Raw genomic sequence first — 15,879 nt, forward strand, 5'->3', positions numbered from 1 at the left:
TAGTAGTTTTCCCACCATTGACGTTAGACTAACTGGCCTGTAGCTACCAGGTTTATCCGTCTCCCCTTTTTTGAACAGGGGTGTAACATTTGCAATCCTCCAGTCCTCTGGCACCACTGCAATATCTAAGGAGGATTGAAAGACTGTGGTCAGAGCTTCTGCTATCTCAACCCTAGCTTTCCTCAGCAACCTAGGATGCATCCCATCTGGATCAGGTGACTTGTTAACTTTGAGTTATACGTAGGTGTTCGTGTAGATAAATCACTAAAAGCTAGTGTACAGCTACAAAAAGTAATCAAAAAGGCTAATTTTGCAGTGGCCTTTCACTCTGAGACCTATGTTCAATTCCAGTTCAGGCTGATGGGATGAAAGCTTCCTCTCGCTGCTGGAAAGGGGTTTATAATGTGTCAATCCAATTCCTAGAGGGCATGAGCCTACAGCACAAAACTGTTCCAAAGTTGGCATGAATTGTTGAACTTGGAGGCCACAGGATGGCCAGTGGAGGAAATGGTGAGGTAGGAAATACTTTTCAGAGAGGGGGGCTGAGGCCTGTGGCTGTGCTATACCTAATCTGGGAGAGCTTGATACTGAGGCTTAGTGCCCAAAATGATTAGCATTCACCAGCACTAATGTCCCTCACCTTAATGGGTGTTGCAATATTAATTAAGGAGTCAATTACTGCTGTAAGGAGGGATGATATATTAGCGGGTTCCTCTAATGAGGCCATATGGGTAGAACTTAAAAACAAAAAGGGGGCAAGCACTTTGCTGGGAGTGTACTATAGGCCCCCAAACAGTCAGGGGGAGATAGAGGAACAGATATGTAGGCAAATCTCAGAAAAGTGTGAAAATAATAGGGTAATAATAGTGGGGGATTTCAACTTCCCCAATATAAATTGGGATAGTCAGAGCGTGAAAGGCTTAGAGGGTGCAGAATTCTTAAAGTGCATCCAGGAGAGCTTTTTGTGCCAACATGTAGAAAGTCCTACAAGAGAGGGGGCGGTACTGGACCTAATTCTAGGGAATGTAGCCGGGCAGGTGGTGGAAGTGTCTGTAGGAGAGCATTTTGGCGATAGTGACCATAATTCGGTGAGATTTAAGGTGGTCATGGAAAAAGACAAAGACCGCCCGGAAATAAGGGTTCTAAATTGGGGGAAGGCCGATTTTAATAAGATAAGGCAGGATCTGGCCAAAGTGGACTGGGAGCAGCTACTTATAGGAAAATCCACATCAAAACAGTGGGAGGCTTTCAGAAGGGAAATAGAGAGAGTACAACACCAACATGTTCCTGTAAAGGTCAAGGGTGGGACCAACAAGCAAAGGGAACCTTGGATGACAAGGGATATACAAAAATGCATTAGGAAAAAAAGGGGGGCTTTTGGCAGTTACAAAAGACAAAAGACGGAGGAAGCCCTAGAGGAGTATAAAAGGTGCAGGGGCATACTTAAAAAGGAAATTAGGAGGGCGAGGAGCGGCCATGAAATAACACTGGCGAGCAAAATAAAGGAAAATCCTAAGATGTTTTATAAGTATATTAAGGGCAAGAGGATAACCAGGGAAAGGGTAGGGCCCATTAGGGACCAAAGTGGCAAGCTGTGTGTAGAGCCAGATGAAGTAGGTGGGGTTTTAAATGAATGTTTTGCCTCTGTGTTCACTATGGAGAAAGACGATGTAGACATAGAAGTCGGGCAAGGGGACTGTGACATACTTGAACATATTAGCATCGAGAGGGAGGAGGTACTAGCGGTTTTAGCAGGCCAGAAAGTGGATAAATCCCCAGGCCCGGACGAGATGTATCCCAGGCTGTTGTGGGAGGCAAAGGAGGAGATTGCAGGGGCTCTGACACAAATTTTCAGAACCTCTCTGGCCACAGGGGATGTACCAGAGGACTGGAGAACAGCTAACGTAGTACCATTATTCAAGAAGGGTAGCAGGGATAAACCAGGGAATTACAGGCCAGTGAGCCTAACATCTGTGGTAGGGAAATTATTGGAAAAAATTCTGAGGGACAAAATTAGTCTCCACTTGGAGAGGCAAGGATTAATCGGGGATAGTCAGCATGGCTTTGTCAAGGGTAAATCATGTCTGACCAATCTGATTGAATTTTTCGAGGGGATGACTAGGTGTGTGGATGAGGGAAATGCTGTGGATGTGGCTTACATGGACTTCAGTAAAGCTTTTGACAAAGTCCCGCATAGGAGACTGGTCAAGAAGGTAAGAGCCCATGGGATCCAGGGGGCCTTGGCACGTTGGATCCTAAACTGGCTGAGTGGCAGGAGGCAGAGGGTGATGGTCGAAGGTTGCTTTTGTGACTGGAAGCCTGTGTCCAGTGGGGTACCTCAGGGATCGGTGCTGGGTCCCTTGCTGTTTGTGATCTACATTAATGATTTGGATGAGAATGTAAAGGGTATGATCAGTAAGTTCGCGGATGACACGAAAATTGGTGGGGTGGTAAATTGCGAGGAGGAAAGCCTCAGGCTACAGGACGATATTAACGGGTTGGTCAGATGGGCGGAAAAGTGGCAAATGGAATTTAACCCGGAAAAGTGCGAGGTGATGCATTTTGGACGGACAAATAAGGCAAGGGAATACACAATGAGTGGTAGGACCCTAGGAAGTACAGAGGGTCAGAGGGACCTTGGTGTACATGTACATAGATCCCTGAAGGCAGCGGAACAGGTAGATAAGGTGGTTAAAAAGGCATATGGGATACTTGCCTTCATTAGCAGAGGCATAGAATATAAGAGCAGGGAGGTTATGATGGAGCTGTACAAAACGCTGGTGAGGCCACAGCTGGAGTACTGTGTGCAGTTCTGGTCACCACACTATAGGAAGGATGTGATTGCTTTGGAGAGGGTGCAGAGAAGATTCACCAGGATGTTACCTGGGATGGAGCGCCTCAGCTATGAAGAAAGACTAAACAGGCTGGGGTTTTTTTCCTTGGAGCAAAGGAGGCTGAGGGGGGACCTGATTGAGGTGTACAAAATGATGAGGGGCATAGATAGGGTAGATAAAGAGGAACTTTTCCCCTTAGTAGGGGGATCAATAACAAGGGGGCATAGATTCAGGGTAAGGGGCAGGAGATTTAGAGGGGATTTGAGGAGGAACTTTTTCACCCAGAGGGTGGCTGGAAGCTGGAACTCACTGCCTGAAAGGGTGGTAGAGGCAGGAACCCTCACAACATTCAAGAAGCATTTGGATGGGCACTTGAAATGCCATTGCATACAAGGCTATGGACCAAATGCTGGAAAATGGGATTAGACTGGACAGGGATTGATGGACGGCGCAGACACGATGGGCCGAAGGGCCTCTTTCTGCGCTGTAAAACTCTATGACTCTATGACTCTAATGTAGGTGTCAGCCTTGGCTCAGTGGTAGTACTCTCGCCTCTGAGTCAGAAGGTTATGGCTTCAAGCCGCACTCAAGAGATTTGAGCACATAGGCCTAGAAATTCAGTTGTTTGCGCCAGCCGCTAGCGCCTTAGGAGGAGCAGAAGTGGGGCGCTAAACGGCTAGCGCCCGGGCGCGGCGCGATCTGCGCCTCTCGCGAAATTCAGTTAAGATTTAGTGGCGGCGCAAAACCCATGCGTGCGCTCAGCTGCGCGCGCAGATCCTGACGTCATTTCATGGTGCAACGCCCTTTGTGCGCCCCGAACCGGAAATTCAGTGGTGCCGGCCTATTGTGCGCCTGGCGCCCCCCGCGACTGGTAGAGGAGAATGGTTCCCAGTCGCTGCAGGGCGCAGGGGGCGCTAATTAAAGGGGACTCCTCCAGCAGTATAAATAGCAGCCATTTTGCTCCACTCCTTCTTGTGAGCGACGGATATTTGGAGAGAGACAAAGGTAGAGAGCTTTCTGGTTTGGCTCAACACTCGCACAGGTACTTGTGGCTTCAGGCCAGAGCTTTGCACTTGTCTTTAACTTTAGTGTCATAGTATTGATTGGAAACATATAATGGGGGCTGCAATGGGTGGAAACTTTGGGCTTCTCCATTGCATTCAAAGGGCTCTGAGATGCCGTGAGAGAGTGCCAGTCATGACCAGACGGAGAAGGGCAAACAGGCGTCGGCAAAGGAGGCCTTACCCACCCAGGGTATACCGCCAGCAGTTCTCATATCTGAACATGTCTGAGGAGCAGTGTGTTCGGAGGCTGCGATTCAGAAGGGCAGTGGTCACTAAGATCTGCCACCTGCTTCGCGGAGGTCTGCAACCACAGCTGAGGAGCAGGACGTCTCTGTCGGTGGCAATGAAGGTGACGGTGGCTCTCAACTTCTATGCCACTGGCTCCTTCCAATCCGCTACTGGGGACATTTCCAACATCTCCCAGTTCGCGGTACATTGCTGCATCCATCAGGTGACCAATGCCCTTTTTAGAAGGAGATGTCAGTTCATCTCCTTCCCCATGACCGTGGACAAGCAGAAAGAGTGTGCAATGGGCTTTGCAGTATTAGCGGGCTTCCCCATGGTGCAGGGCGCCATTGACTGCACGCATGTGGCTTTGCGGGCACCTCTAGAGAATGCTGAGGATTACCGCAACCGAAAGGGCTACCATTCGCTCAACGTGTTGTTGGTGTGTGACCACAGGCAGCTCATCCTAGCTGTCAGGGCCCGCTTTCCAGGCAGCAGCCACGATGCCTTCATCCTGCACCAGACTTCTGTGGCAGACATGTTCGAGGCCCAGCCTCACCCACGAGGATGGCTTCTCGGGGACAAAGGCTATCCTTTGTGCACCTGGCTGATGACCCCGCTCCGTGCGCCCAGCACCCCTGCTGAAGAGCGATACAATGACAGCCATCAAGCAACCAGGAACATCATTGAGCAAACAATCAGCGTGCTGAAGCAACGGTTCCGCTGTCTGGATCGTTCCGGGGGAGCCCTACAGTACTCACCTGAGCGAGTCTCCCATTTCGTTGTCGTGTGCTGCATGCTGCACAACCTGGCGATCCGCAGGCCTCAGCCACTGCCAGCAGACATTGGAGGACCACCAGAGGAGGAGGAGGAGGACCAGCACGGGAGGGAGGCAGAAAGTGCAAGGGCCGCCCGTCGGCGGCTTATTGCAAGTCGGTTCTAGACCCCCTCTCAGGGAATGGCTTGTGCCAATGGCAGAAGATGAATGTAGCCACTCCACAAGCCCTCAGCCGAGCAGGGCAACCAGGACTTCCAAAAGAAAACATGGACAGTGCGATTTAAGAATTTTTTTTACTGTGATACCTCTGTTCCCTTCCCACATGACAAACTAATGGAGAGAAACCCCCCCCAAAAACAAAAATACACCAGTCTCGGCCTTTATAAATAAAACAGATATACCAGTCTCAGCCTTTAAATATAAAACAAATATACCAGTCTCGGCATTTAAATATAAAACAAATATACCAGTCTCGGCCTTTAAATATAAAAGAAATACACCAGTCTCGGCCTTTATATCTGAAACAAATACAGCAGTCTCGGCCTTTATAAATAAAACAAAACATTTGGCCACACCTTCTGCTTTTTCCCCTGCAAGGGTGATCCGTCTCGCTTCCATGACTGGCCCCTACCCGCCCTGCAGCTCCTCCTCAATGGGACCCCAGTGGCTGCAGCAAGGCTGGGGGAAGGCTGCTGAGGGTCAGATGGTGAGACGGCAGATGCCCTTGGGGGTCGGCCTGGACCAGCTCTGGGCCTGGAGGGGCCGGCTGCTGACTGCTCCAACTCTGCTTGGGCGGCATCAGTCTGTCCAACGGCTGGTGGCAGCTGCAATGGAGGAGTGACAGTGTTGGCTGCAGGAATGCTGCCAACCTGACAGATCACAGGCACTCCCTGGTCGGCTGATACATTGGCACTCGCACGGGCCAGCACTGCAGCATGCGCAGCAATCTGCTGAAGCACAGACTGATGGGCTGCTGCGGCGCGGCGAGTGCCCCAGCGATGCCTGGCCGATCCAGCGAGGGTGGCAGCAGTTAGTGCCTGTGTGGCCCTGGTCTGTGTCTGCATGACACCAGCCAGTGAATGCACAGCACAACTGAGCACTTGGCTAGAAGCCACCTGTGATGCAGCGAAGTCCTGCTGACTCCTAGCCTGTGCTGCCGCGAAGTCCTGCAGACTCCTGGCCTGTGCTGCACTGAATTGTTGCAGACTCCTGGCCTGTGCTGCCCTGAATTCCTGCACACTCCTTGCCAGTGACTCTATGGAGTCAGGCATCCTTGCCACTGCAGCCATGAGCTCAGTGTGCCTGCGCTCAGCCTGGGCGTCCATTTCCGCTAGGAGCCGCACCTCCTCTGCGCTCACCGTAGCAGGACTGGAGGCCGCACTCACCCTCCGCGGAGAAGGCCGCCGAGCTTCCCCACCCCTCCCGCGTTGCTGCAGCCCGCTGGTCCCCGGAGCTTCACTATCCTCCGACCCTTCCCCCCTGCTCCCCTCCAGGGAAGATGTGTCACCATCATGGCCATGGGCTGCCTCAGCTGAGGGTGTCCCTGATGGGCTGGCTTCCTCTTCCTCCTCCTTTATGTCTGACTCGGACACAGAGCTAGCTTGAGGGGCTGCCTCCTCACCTGGCGAGTCACCAGCTGAAAGCAGGGAGGCACAAGTGTTGCTTTAGACTGAGGACAGGGCGGCAGCGAGGGAGGCATGAGTGCTGCTGTGCACTGCATTGGTTCGATAGTGGCAAAGGATGCTGGTGTGAGGCGCAAGTGGAAAGAGAGAGGTCAAAAAGGTGATGACCTTACCATTGGTGCCCAGAACAGGGTCAGCATCTCCAGTGGTGACGGGGCCACTCAGCCGGCCTGCCATGATCCGCTCCACTTGCTGTTCGAGGTCGCTCAGCTGTTTCAGGTCAGGACGGCTTCCCCCGGTTTGTCGCTGCTGTCTTCTGTTATGTGCCAGCTTGCCCTGCAAGAAAAAGGATGGCCTCTAAGTACAGTGCCAAGCCCTGATCTTGCCCGCACTGCCTCCCATGGTTGAATAGCCCTGACAGTGTCAAGCCCTGATCTCGCCTGCACTGCCTCCCATGGTCAATAGCCCTGACAGTGTCAAGCCCTGATCTCGCCTGCACTGCCTCCCATGGTCGAATAGCCCTGACAGTGTCTAAAGTCCTGAATGTGCAAGTGCTTTTCATGACAGTCCTTTGACTGCTGGATGAGAGCTGGCCATTAGGGCTTTCAGGCCCCTTTGGCCATAAAGTGAGGTGTACATGCAGGGATGAGGAGGATACTGGAAAGGGTACTCACCCTGACAACCCGAGTGAGGTCGTTGAATTTTTTCCGGCATTGGGTTGGTGTCCTGCCAACCACGCTGTTGAACGTGACCCTGTTTGCCACCTCCCTCCATGCTTTCCGATATTCGGCGGGCATCGTCCTCCTGCCACCCTCAGGGAAGAGGATATGGCGCTGCGGTCCACTGCACCAACCAGCAGCCTCAGGACACCCTCGCCGAAGCGCTGCGCTCTCTCCCTGGCCTTCTCCACTCTCCTGGGCGTGGAGCAGTTCCAGAAGCAGTGTTCAGGCCTTGCCTTAGGGCTGCAGTATGCAGGGCGTGGCAGCCAAACAATTCCACCCTCCCCCTTTAAGTGCTGACCGGCGCCTGACTGTCTGCCCTCAATGAACAACTCGCCGCACCTGCGCTGCGCCTGCCTTCGGTGTTTGCGCCCCGGATCGCCGGCTTAGCGCCTAATGATAGTCGTGCATCGCCTGCTTTAGCGCAGCAGCAACCTCTTGGGGCAATGCAACTGAATATCGGCGAAGGTGGCGCTAAGTTGCGCCGGGCGCAAAAGTTAGCGAACGCCATGCTGTAGTGCCCCAAACGTGGCTATACTGAATTTCTAGGCCTATATAACCTATGCTGGCATGTTTATGCACTATTGAAGGAGTGTTGCATTGTTGTGGGTGTCGTCTTTCAGATGAGACGTTAAATCGAGGCCCCATCTGCCCTCTCAGTTGGACGATATCCCACAGCACTATTCGAAGAAGAGCAAGGGAGTTCTCACTGAGCCCTGGCCAACATTTATCCCTCAATCAATGTAACTAAAACAGATGATCTGGTCATTATCACAATGCTGTTTGTGGGAGCATGCTCTGCACAAATTGGCTGCCTTGTTTCCTACAATACAACAGTGATTGTACTTCCAAAAAGTACTTAATTGGCTGCCAAGCATTTCAGGACATCCTAAAGTCATGAAAGGCACTATATAAATGCAAGTATTTCTTTCGTTCTTTAATGAGCACACACAAAAAGAATTCTTACTAATTTAAAAAGCCATGTACACCTCTTGTCTCTGCAAACTGTAAAGTCCCTAAATTTAGACATTGTTATACTAACTAGACTTGGTATTGGTGCAGAAGGGAGCAAATGTTGCCCCAAGAGTGCTGTATAAAAATATAAAATGGAAAGGATTTCAAAAATTATCCTTGGCGTGTAATATTTTAAGTCATACTGGATTGGTTCCTAAGTCTTTTTACTCTTTATTATGAAAGTATTCCTTAGTCAGCAGAATATTTTTATTGCACATCATAGGGTAGAATTCCCTCATGGGTTCCCAGGTCTCCTATTTCAATCTCGGCGGAAGGTCAGCAGAAACCCCAGAGGAATGATGTAAATGACCATTTACATCACTTCTCCATGGTTTCCGCTGAAAATCGGGGAACCCCTCGGAAATTCCAGTCACACATTTGTTGCAACAAAATAGAACATTTTCCTCAGTCTTTTACATAAGACTAAAACTGGTAAGTCCAACTAAATTCTGGTCTGTAACTGGTAATCCTCACCTGTTGGTTCGGGTGCACAAACATTATTACATGCTTCCCTCCCATTCAATTTTTCTTCCCTACTCTACTGAAGGCAATAAATCATGCTGAGACTATGGTTCCATGAGCACCCACCGCTTTTGGTATTTCATCCAATTAGCCATTCCTGATGAGCCTAATGAGTCTAGTCAGGGAGTGTCGGCAGGCCATTCGATTGTGGAGGGGATCACCAGCCAAGCCTGATCCGACCATTGCCTGACACCCAAGAACATGCATTTCCCTGCCCTGGATAGTGATCAGCAGGAGTTATTATGATTAATATTTTCCTTTTCCTATCTCCGGCATGCTAAGGTCAATTCTTGACCCCCTGAGCTGAGTTCAGATAGACAGTTTAGACGAAGGTTAAGCCAAGGATTTCCTTATGAGTATAGCTCTGTATCACACCATACAATGGACCAGAAATTAGGATCGGGTGCTTGCCGCGCGTGCAAGCCCCCGATGTGCACTCACCCGGCACGCCGACATCTGAAGCCTGGGCCTGCTTGGAATTCCTGTCACTGGCCCGGTTCAGATGTCGGCGCGATGTGCTTGCCTGATCCAGTGGTGTAGTTAGTGCGATGTGCCGGCTGGGATCAGGTGAGCACTCTGCAGCCAATCAGGGGAGGGGAAACTTCATTCATGAGTTTGATAGTAAGAGCTATCAAACTCATGAAAAGTACAGGCGCCCAAAAGACTAGTTTAACTTTAAATAAAATTTTAAAAAACATCCCAATAATTAAATAAACTATAAATAACTTTAAAAAACTATTTTAAACAATTAATAAAATTTTTGAAAAAAATATTTTTTTAAGAAATCGGGTCTAAAAATAAACTTACCTTACTGTAAAGTCCTTAAAAACAATGAAGCTGTGGAAAAAATGTAATAATTTTAACTAATAGACCACTTACGTTCAAGAATCCACTCCTTACGCCTCCTTTTTATATGTGTAAAAAGTTCAGGCCCTTGCACACGGGCAAACCTGTCAAAAAGAAGGAAGTTCAACACGTGCGCGCAGAGTCCTGCGCGCACGCGTTGGACCTCTGAAACCCTTGGAGGAAATGCCGGTTTCCCGCACATGCGCTGTGCATGCTGAAATCCGGCACTTCCAACGGGCCCACGCGTGAGTACCCCGTCCGTACTCACGCGTTGGGACCGGAATTACTGGCCCATTATATTTACTCACTAAACCATCAGGGAGCCTTTTATTTTCTTCTCATTTAAAACAGTTTTGTGAAAACGCCTTGGGATGTTTTCCTACTGTAAAGATGCTATATAAGTGCAAGTTGTTAATTCAGTTCATTTTTTGTACCCTTCTACATTTACTATTATGAGACCACTTAATGTTATGGGCAGGAAATCCGGTAAGTGAGCCACAAGTCTGAAATTTAATCGGGCTATTGTGAGCTTTATGGCACTCTGCTTGGGGATATCAAGTGCTTCATATACTCTTAAAAATCTGCCTTCGAGAGCTCAATAATAGTACTGACATGAGAGAGTTCAGGACGTTGGTTGTGCCACATCACATAATCTGTCTTGTCCAGCAAGTCATTGTCACAAGATGTCATGGTCTGCATTTCACCTGCAATGCAATGGGTAAACCGTCGGTGTGTTGCGTTTTCACTCTGCAGGTTGTGCTGGGAAGTAGTGTGATGCTGACAAACAAATATATTTATCACAATTTTCAATGAAATTCCTTCAACTGGCTAGATGAGGTTGATTGATTCAAAATTAATTGAGAACATATTCTATGTTATGTCACTCGTGATTCTAACAAACAAGAGGAAGGCTAATTTCACCGAATTGAGGAGGGATCTGGCCCGGCTAAATTGGAGTCAAAGACTATCAGGCAGAAATATAATGGAGCAAAGTGCGGTCTTTAAAGAGGAGATGGTTCAGGTACAGTCTAGGTACATTCCTACAGGGGGGGAAAGGGAGGGCAACCAAAGCCAGAGCTCCCTGGATGACAAAGGAATTGGAGAGTAGGATGAAGCGGAAAAATGACAGATGTCAGCTTCATAATACAAGGGAAAATCAGGCTGAATATAATAGTACAGAGGAGGAGTGAAAAAGGAAATAAGAGGGGCAAAGAGACAGTATGAGAATAGATTGGCGGCTAACACAAAAGGGAATCCAAAGGTCTTCTATAGGTATATTAACAGTAAAAGGGTTGTCAGAGGAGCGGTGGGGCCGATGACGGACAAAAATGGAGAATTATTGCTGGAGGCAGACAGCATTGAGGAGGTACTAAATGAATACTTTGTATCAGTGTTTACCAAGGAAGGGGACTTTGCCAAAGCAATGGTAAACAAGGAGGTTGCTGGAATACTGATGAGATAATAAAAATAGATAAAGAGGAGGTACTAGAAAAGGCTGGTGGTAATTAAAATGGATAAGCCACCCAGACCAGATGGGATGCAACCTAGGTTGCTGTATCAGCATGGATACAAAATTGGCTAAGGGATAGAAAACAGAGAGTTGTGGTGAATGGCTATTTTTCGGACTGGAGGGTGGTACACAGTGACATTCCCAAGTTTTGGTACTAGGACCACTACTGTTTTTGATATACATTAATGACTTAGACTTTGGGGTACAAGGCACAATTTCAAAATTAGCAGATGACACGAAACTTGGAAGTGTAGTAAACAGTAAGGAAGATAGTAATAGACTTCAAGAAGACATAGAAAGGCTGGTGGAATGGGTGGACACATGACGGATGAAATTCAACGCAGAGAAATGTGAGGTGATACATTTTGGTAGGAAGAATGAGGAGAGACCATGCACACTAAATGGTACAATTTTAAAGGGGGTGCAAGAACAGAGAGACCTGGGGGTGCTTGTGCACAAATCTTTGAAGGTGGCAGGACAGGTTAACAAAGCAGTTAATAAAGCGTATGGGATCCTGAATTTTATAAATAGAGGCATAGAGTACAAAAGCCAGGAAGTTATGCTAAACCTAAATAAAACATTAGTTCGGCCTCAGCTGGAGTATTGTGTCCAATTCTGGGTACCATACTTTTGGAAGGACGTGAAGGCTTTGGAGAGGGTACAGACGAGATTTAATAGAATGGTTCCAGGGATGAGGGATTACAGTTACATGGATAGAGAAGCTGGTGTGGTTCTCCTTACAGCAGAGAAGGCTAAGAGGAGATTTGATAGAGGTGTTTAAAATCATGAAGGATTAAAGAGAAATCGTTTCCAATGACTGTAGCGTCGATAACCAGAGGGCACAGATTTCTGGTGATTGGCAAAAGAACTAGAGGTGATAGGGAAAAGAATTTACTCAACGAGTAGTTAGAAATGCACTGCCTGATAGGGTGGTGGATACAGATTCAATAGGAGCCTTCAAAAGTAAATTGAATAAATACTTGAAGGAAAGAAATTGCAGGAATATGGGGAAAGAGAGGGGGAGTGGGACTGACTTGATTGCTCTTTGAAAGAGCTGGCGCAGACGCGATGGGCCGAATGGCCTCCTTCTGTGTTGTACTATTCTTCGATTCTATGTTACAACCACCTTACACTTGTGAACATAACAGACCAGTTTCTCCAAGAAGAGTATCTTAAACTTGTCCCTGTGAAAAAAGCATCAATAAAGCACGTTTTGCAGGACCCTCCACTATTACTAATCTATGATCCAATTAAATAAAGATAGAAAAGCTGCATATGCTGGAAATCTAAAACAAAAACAGACAATGCTGGAAATAGACAGCAGCTGTAGAGAGAAAAGACAGATTAACGTTTGGGGTAGAGCTCTTCATCAGAACCCCGTTCGGACTAAAACCAACAGTGTGCAGCCTTCTGTTACCCAGAGCTGAGCTTCAAACCACATATCCTATCCAAAAATAACAACTTGCATTTATATAGCACCTTTAACGTAGTAAAACACCCCAAGTACCAACAGCACCTATTTTCAGCTCTGTAACATCACCTACATCTGCCCTGAACCCCCCACCACTGCTGAAACCCTCATCAATTTCCAAGCACACCGTTTTTAACGCTGTCCTCGCCAGCCTCGCAAATTCCATCCAGTGTAATCTCCCTCACTATGTTCATTCTCACCAACTTCCATTGATTTCCTGTCCTCCAATGTATTAAATTCAAAATAATTACCCTTGCTTACAAATCTCTCCACATCTCACCCCTTTCTAGCTCTGCAGTTTCCTCCATTCCTTAATGTCAGCAATATGTCCTCCTTTCATCTGACTGGCCTTCTTTGTGTCTCCCCACCCTCACTCCACCATCAGTGGTAGAACCTTCAGCTGCCTGTCTCTCCCACTAAATTCCTCCACCTTGCTACCTCTCTACCACCTTCAAAAGCCTCTTTGAAACTTAACTCTTCAATCTTGCTTTTGCTCACCTCCCCTAACTCTTCTGCTCCGATTCACTGTCTATTTTTCATCCCAGGAAAATGCATTTGCAAATTTTTCTGCTTTAAAGGTGCTGTGAAAAGCAAGTTAGGCCTTTTGTCTTTTCAAATAAGGGGCCTACCGCCTGTTTATGCCACCTCTTCAATATTGGGGTGCCCTGAACTGGCTCCCTGGAACTTGCACCTGAAGACGTTGGCCACGCATGCTCCAATCAGTTGAGGAATTCTAAAAGTGGCGTTAGGACTCTAATTTGTATATTCAGGGGGCCCAATGCCTGTTTCAAACAGCTGCCCTGGACACTTTAAAGTCGGTGGATTCCAATTTGGCCGTCTTCCGGAGTAGATCAGGTGTGAAAGATCCAGCCCAGAAACTGCTTCCCACCCAACGCTAAATTTTCTGCCAAAATACAGGTGTAATGGGGACCAATTTCTCCCCCACTTAATTCATTTTTAATATAGTTTAAGATATTTAAATACTTAAATAATTGTTCAAATAGAATAAAATAATATTATTGATTATCATTTGGTCTTCCTGTGCCATCTTCCTGTAAAGAGACTAGGCATGTAAGCTACTTGTAGTCTCCTATCGGTGCCAGTATGGAAATTACTGCTTGGAGGTATATGAAAGATATCCTATGTTGTCTACCATTTGATTTTCTCTCTGCAAAGCCCAGCTGACTAGCACAGCATTAGAATGTTTGACTATGAACAGGTTTAGGCCTATAATAGATAATGGACTCTGGCCCAATATAGACTGTGACTATCAGTGTTTGCACTGTATATAAGTTTGCTTGCCCATTTTCCCTTAATTCTAAGATTATGAGTCCCATGTCAATTAAAATAAACATTGAAATGCTGCCGATTTGCGATATTAGGGTATGCTTTCCTTTGCTCGCTAATGTTAGCAAATATTCAGTATGAATATGGTTTCCCAGATTTGCACTCGCATCAATTTTTTTTAATAACATTAGTGGGACAGAGAAAATTTTTAGTTGTTTATTGCTGTAATGTAAAACAAAATGATTGATTTCTTTTAAATACATCTTTCCTCTTGTAGGTGATAACCCTTTACCACGCTGTGCTCAGACAATAAGTCAGCTGCCCTCTTTGAGACAAGACACCAACCGTTACCCTACCATCGATGAGCCCCTTCCTCCCAGTAAGATTTTGTTTTATTTGAAATCATTCTGTTGTGTTGTCAGTGCAGGAAACATATTGAGCTTATTAGTTCAGAATCAACTCATCAAGAGATGATCGTTTGAACTGGTTAATTAGAAAATGATGAAGAAAACGTCTTGCAGTTCTTTACAAGAGATAGATTCGAGCGAAGACCAACGTTGAGTAAGGGATCTCCATTTCTTTCATCAAATACATCAGAATATCAGACATATGAAGATGTGTGTTATGCGCAGAATATCAAATTGTTTGGCAAACAGCAACACATTTTCACAAACAAAATGAGTAAAATGTGCAAAAGTGGCTGTTTGATTTGCAAACTGGGCAGTTTGACAAATTGTGAAAAAATGTACACACAAGATGAATTAGTCTGTTCCGCATTACATGGTGATCACATTTACACAGGCCCCTGGAGTTCAACAATGAATCCAATTCATAACAGTATTCTGTTCTCAAGCTAGCAAAGCATTACTCTGGCCCTGAATCTTCAGAAGTTGGAAGCCTAGCTGGTAATTTATTTTACTCAGTAGAGATCACTAGAATAGGCATGGTTTGCTTAGATCTCCATGTGGTAACGGCATGTGAAATATATTTTCATTTCACTGCATGGTTTATTGCTAGTTTGAGAGATACGCTCAGGGGGAGCAGCATGAATGAGCTTGTTTATGATTGTATGATTCAACCTTTGAATCTTGGACTGGCTGCTACTGTTGATTAAGAGGTAACCTGGTGCATTCATTCTCCTGGTCTGTCTCTAATTGTATCCCAGGACTTGGTTCACTCAGTCACTTTCCCAGAGGCTCTGAAAATTTAACCCCCCATGGCCCTCACCTGACCTGTGCATTGCTGCACCTCACCATCCATTGACTGACAATGTGCCTCTATAATCCGAGCCAAACAGACACCCCTGCCTCACCGGATTGGAGGATTCCAGCTGCCATTCAACATTTGGCATTTTAAAATGGGGAACAATGGCAACTTATGTTACCCACATTCTCCTACGTGTCAAAAACCACTCTCTCCAGGATAGTCAACCGGAGTCAGAAAAGCTATTTTAGTAGACGTTGTGCAAGTGGCGCAAACAGTAGCACAAAAAAATGGTTCAAAAGTGGACAGTATGCAACTACAGGTATACACTTTCATGTACTTCAGTTTTTACCCCATCATATAATTGATTAAATATTGGGTGTAGTTGCAGTTTAAGTCATGACAAGTTTATGTCCCATTGCACTCTCACTCTAACTACAGCATTTATTTTTATATGCCATACACAAGGCTACATGGTTTCCACTTTCACAGAAAAACAAACTGAATTGTGGAATTTGATTCCAAAACACTAATAGTAATTCTGAAATCCAATGTAATCAAAAGGATTTTAACTTATTCAGTCACCTTGAAGAAGTTTTATTGGCCATGTTCCTTTATTCAGAGCTGTTTTTCAGTAGTACGTTGTTTATTGAGCTGTCATCATTTTGGTGTTGGACTTTTTGAAGCTGTTCATTGGCTTTTCTGAGTTTTGTAGACTGGCATTTAAGAATTCACAGTGTAGGAACTAAGAATGCTAAATCCTGACTTAAAGTAGGCTCGGTGT

The 15,879-nt window shown here is 46.6% G+C and overlaps 1 protein-coding gene across 1 annotated transcript in view; it reads left to right on the forward strand.

Annotated features, from left to right (window-relative positions):
* hecw1b (HECT, C2 and WW domain containing E3 ubiquitin protein ligase 1b) overlaps positions 1 to 15,879 on the forward strand; it is a 773,289-nt gene that overhangs the window by 354,024 nt on the left and 403,386 nt on the right. The window contains exon 10 of the mRNA XM_085988048.1: positions 14,170 to 14,271. Within this exon, the coding sequence (XP_085844174.1) occupies positions 14,170 to 14,271 (102 nt within the window). The remainder of the gene's footprint in view (positions 1 to 14,169; positions 14,272 to 15,879) is intronic.

Source organism: Somniosus microcephalus, chromosome 5 (genome assembly GCF_052327205.1).
Source record: "Somniosus microcephalus isolate GS21.2 chromosome 5, FLI_Smic_1.0, whole genome shotgun sequence".
Classification (NCBI taxonomy): domain Eukaryota; kingdom Metazoa; phylum Chordata; class Chondrichthyes; order Squaliformes; family Somniosidae; genus Somniosus; species Somniosus microcephalus.